Source organism: Aedes albopictus, chromosome 2 (genome assembly GCF_035046485.1).
Source record: "Aedes albopictus strain Foshan chromosome 2, AalbF5, whole genome shotgun sequence".
Classification (NCBI taxonomy): domain Eukaryota; kingdom Metazoa; phylum Arthropoda; class Insecta; order Diptera; family Culicidae; genus Aedes; species Aedes albopictus.
Window position 1 is genome coordinate 90529555 of NC_085137.1, and position 3441 is coordinate 90532995.

The 3441-nt window shown below is 39.7% G+C and overlaps 1 protein-coding gene across 1 annotated transcript; it reads right to left on the minus strand.

Moving 5' to 3' along the window:
- Nucleotides 1–1384: 1384 nt before the first annotated feature.
- On the minus strand, nt 1385–3178 carry LOC115254964 (serine protease snake-like). The gene is made up of 3 exons (XM_029852655.2): nt 2984–3178; nt 2888–2908; nt 1385–2827 (listed from the first exon to the last, which is right to left on the minus strand). The coding sequence occupies exons 1-3, from the start codon at nt 3039–3041 to the stop codon at nt 1983–1985; spliced, it is 924 nt and encodes a 307-aa protein (XP_029708515.1). The 5' UTR covers nt 3042–3178; the 3' UTR covers nt 1385–1982.
- Between the last annotated feature and the right edge of the window lie 263 nt (nt 3179–3441).

The window sequence follows — 3441 nt, forward strand, 5'->3', positions numbered from 1 at the left end:
AACTGAACTAAAAATTTAACGAAATAAAGTCTGAAATACCGAAAAACTAAAGAAAATTGTACGAAACTAATAAAAAAAAATACTGAATCAAACTCAATTGAATTCAAAACCGTAATCAAAACTAAAAATTAATAAAAATCAAATGAGAAATTCAAAAATATCTTTAAAACTATACAAATTCAATTCAACCTAAACCAAAAACCAAAATTCAATATAAAAAACTAATCAAAAATACAAAAAATTAAAACAAACAAACAAATTTCTATATAATTTAGAAATTTATAGTTTTTGACGTTGGGCGCCAATGTAACCGTTCGTCGGATTGGCACAAGAGAATCTTAAAACGCGATGGCTTTCGCGCCACTCTCGCGAACGAGAGACCACCGGTTCATTTTAGGTTTGCCCGACTTTTTGACGACTCTTATCTCAAGGGCTTTCTCGAACGGTCGATGGCTGAAATGAAATCCCTAAACGCATCAAATCTACTATACAAAACGAAGGAACTGAACAATAACGGAAACTTACATAACAAAACGGAGTTGAAAACAACAAAACTAATAAATGTCGCTGAAATGAATTTATTTAACGGTTCTTTGAACAAAATTAGAAGTAACAAAATAACACAATACAAACAAGAAAAACAAAGCAATTGAATTCATTCTAAATGTATATTATTTTCACAAAAATGCTCGTCAAGTGTGTGTGTGTGTGTATGTGTGTGTGTGTGTGATCATGGCCATGACCCAAGCAACACACATGTTATATAACAGTTACGGCAGCGCAAGTTTTGGTTGTATAGAAGTTTATTTTACGTAATTTTAACACAATGTTGAAATTACGTCGAATTAACTTCCATACAACCAAAACTTGCGCTGTCGTAACTCTTATATAACATGTGTGTTGCTTGGGGAATAACGTACCTGAGCAGGTTTTGGTCGTTGACGATGCTCTCTTCGTGGCCAATCATCGATGACGGTGGGCTCTTCCGATTGTTCGCCGAATTAACGATGCGGAGGGGGTGTCGGCGGTCCGGTACTCTGCCCGATCATGCGTAACCGCACGCAGGTAGGCCGGAAGTTCTCCCTTTACTCCGTTTGGCTGCCAGTAATTGGCGGGCGAGGAAGAGCACCAGTAGAGCACTGAATATGGCTTAAAGCCCGAAATAAAAAGCGTCTCTTGGACGCTAAGGTCCAAGGACGAAACACAGAGTTAAAACAATATACACTAAAACGAATTCAAATGCACAATTACCTTTTATACAATAAACTAACGCACAGGGAACAGAGTGTCTGCCCCTGGCGACAAAAACCAAAAAATAGTTCACTAAACAACGAAAACAAAGACAATTTACATTAAATTCACTTCAAACAACACTGAGTTGCTAAATTACAACACTACACACCTTTACAAACTACAAAAGTGGCAGAAGGTCGCCGAAGCTCACTTCTGTTCACCAGCCGACTCAAACTGAAAGTGATGGAGTCAGTCGAAATCTCTAGTCAAGTAAATTTCCTGCTATTGAAGCAGTCGTCTATTCAATCTACAAACTATTATATACAAGTGCGCCAAATTCAAATCGCACATGGCCGTAAAACTATTTTGCGCCATCGAAAAAGTCCTATAAGATACGTAACATGAATCGTCATTAGCTTAGCCTAGACACAAACCATATATGAAACGGATAATCTATACTAAATGAAACGGTTCAAACACTAAGGCAAATTCAACGAATCCGATTCAATTAAGATCTTACTTAAAAAGATAAAAACGTCAAAAGCTACAAATTAAACTAAAATAATCATGAAAACTAATAATGAATTATAAAAAAAAACAAATCTTAAAATCAAAATCGAAATATTCAAAAAATATAACCATTTAATCTAATTGAATTCAAACTTTATTTTACTTAAACAGAATAAAAACGTCAAAACGTTACAGGAGTCTGAGTTTAAATTTATATGTATATTGCGAAAAGTCGGTCACTACTTCCAAACGATGCTTTCGATCCAATCGATGTAGCTGGCCACCCTCGTATAAACTGCAGGGGAACGTCCAACCCCGCAAAATGATCCCGCAGAGGTCACAGCGAGCACATGGTGGATGCAACCGTTGGTTTCCGTTATGACCTGAACCGGACCTCCGGAATCGCCCTGACAGGTGTCCCGTTCCTCATGTTCGCTGCCAATGCAAAGCTGCTGATCGATGATGCCCTGCTTGAACTTACGCTGACCGGCATATTGTTGCACGCATTCATCCTTGGCGAACAGATCCAGCGGAACCTTTTGCAGTATATCGGACATTTTCAGTTCCTCGGTGAACCCAAATCCGGTGGCAACTACTTTCGTGACGTTCATTGCAATTGTGTCCCAAAGGCAAGCTGGCCGAACAAAAAACGAGAACGTTACGTCTTCTGCCAGTTTGATCAGTGCAATGTCATGATACGATGCTGAGAATTTGTACTTTGGGTGCAGAGTATAATCTTCAATCTCATAGTCTTCCTGGTTGTCGTTATCGTTCGTCAGATCATTTTCCCCTAGTCGCACGATTTGCGGTCGTCCAGGTATAAAGCAATGAGCTGCAGTCAGCACGAACCGTTCACTAATCAGTGAACCACCACACAGGAAATCATACTTCCTAGGGTTTGTCTTGGATCTCCATCCGATCAACGCTTGGTGAGGAAACTCTCCCGGTTTGGCGTCCTCTCCGTTGACAATAAGGTTCACAGTCTTGGAGCAGTTGAATATCTCCACCAAAATCGGGTCGGGTTTCGGCAGCAGGTAGATGAATTGCGCCCTCTGAATCGTCTGCTCGCGAAATTCCGAACATTCTGCAAGAAGTGCGTTTCTTTTAGCTACGATCAAAAACCAAATTCACCACCAAAACTTACTTCGTTTGGAAAGACGTTGACCTGCAAGTGAATTAACATTACTGTGTATAATTACAATCAAGAAGATCTATGCGGTCGGTCACAATCGCGTTTTACCTTGAACTAGCGACAAAAACAACGCGAGGAATGCAAAAGCACGAAACCAAGTGATCATGTCGACGATTTCTTACTAGCGAGAGATCCGCTCCGCTGCGTTGTTATGACTGATGCGAACTGACCGGTTTCGAAATTGTATTCGTTGTTTCTTTTCCCATTTGGTTTACACGCTTGTTACAAGTTAGACACTGTGGCGGAGTTTTGCGCACCATAAGATTAAGAGTCAGTTTTATATCTGAGTGAGTGCCGCGAGACTGTACGTGATTAGTTGGTTAGTAAATCAGTAATTTCTGACACGCTTCTTGTAATTTCATGTTACCGTGTACGATTAGTCATTCAAGTCGCTAGAGAGCTGCAATAAATTCTCATCTGGAATAGAAACGGATTTATTCCTGTGGATTACTGAATCGACCCAATCTATAGCTTACTGATAGGCACTTGAATTTGGTACATACAAG

Bases quoted from the DNA above. Each gene is read 5' to 3' on its own strand.
- LOC115254964 (XM_029852655.2), bottom strand. From the start codon at position 3,041: ATGATCACTTGGTTTCGTGCTTTTGCATTCCTCGCGTTGTTTTTGTCG. The intron at 2,909-2,983 runs GTAAAACGCGAT...ATTCACTTGCAG, and splicing joins GTTTTTGTCGCTAGTTCAAG to GTCAACGTCTTTCCAAACGA. The intron at 2,828-2,887 runs GTAAGTTTTGGT...CACTTCTTGCAG, and splicing joins TCAACGTCTTTCCAAACGAA to AATGTTCGGAATTTCGCGAG.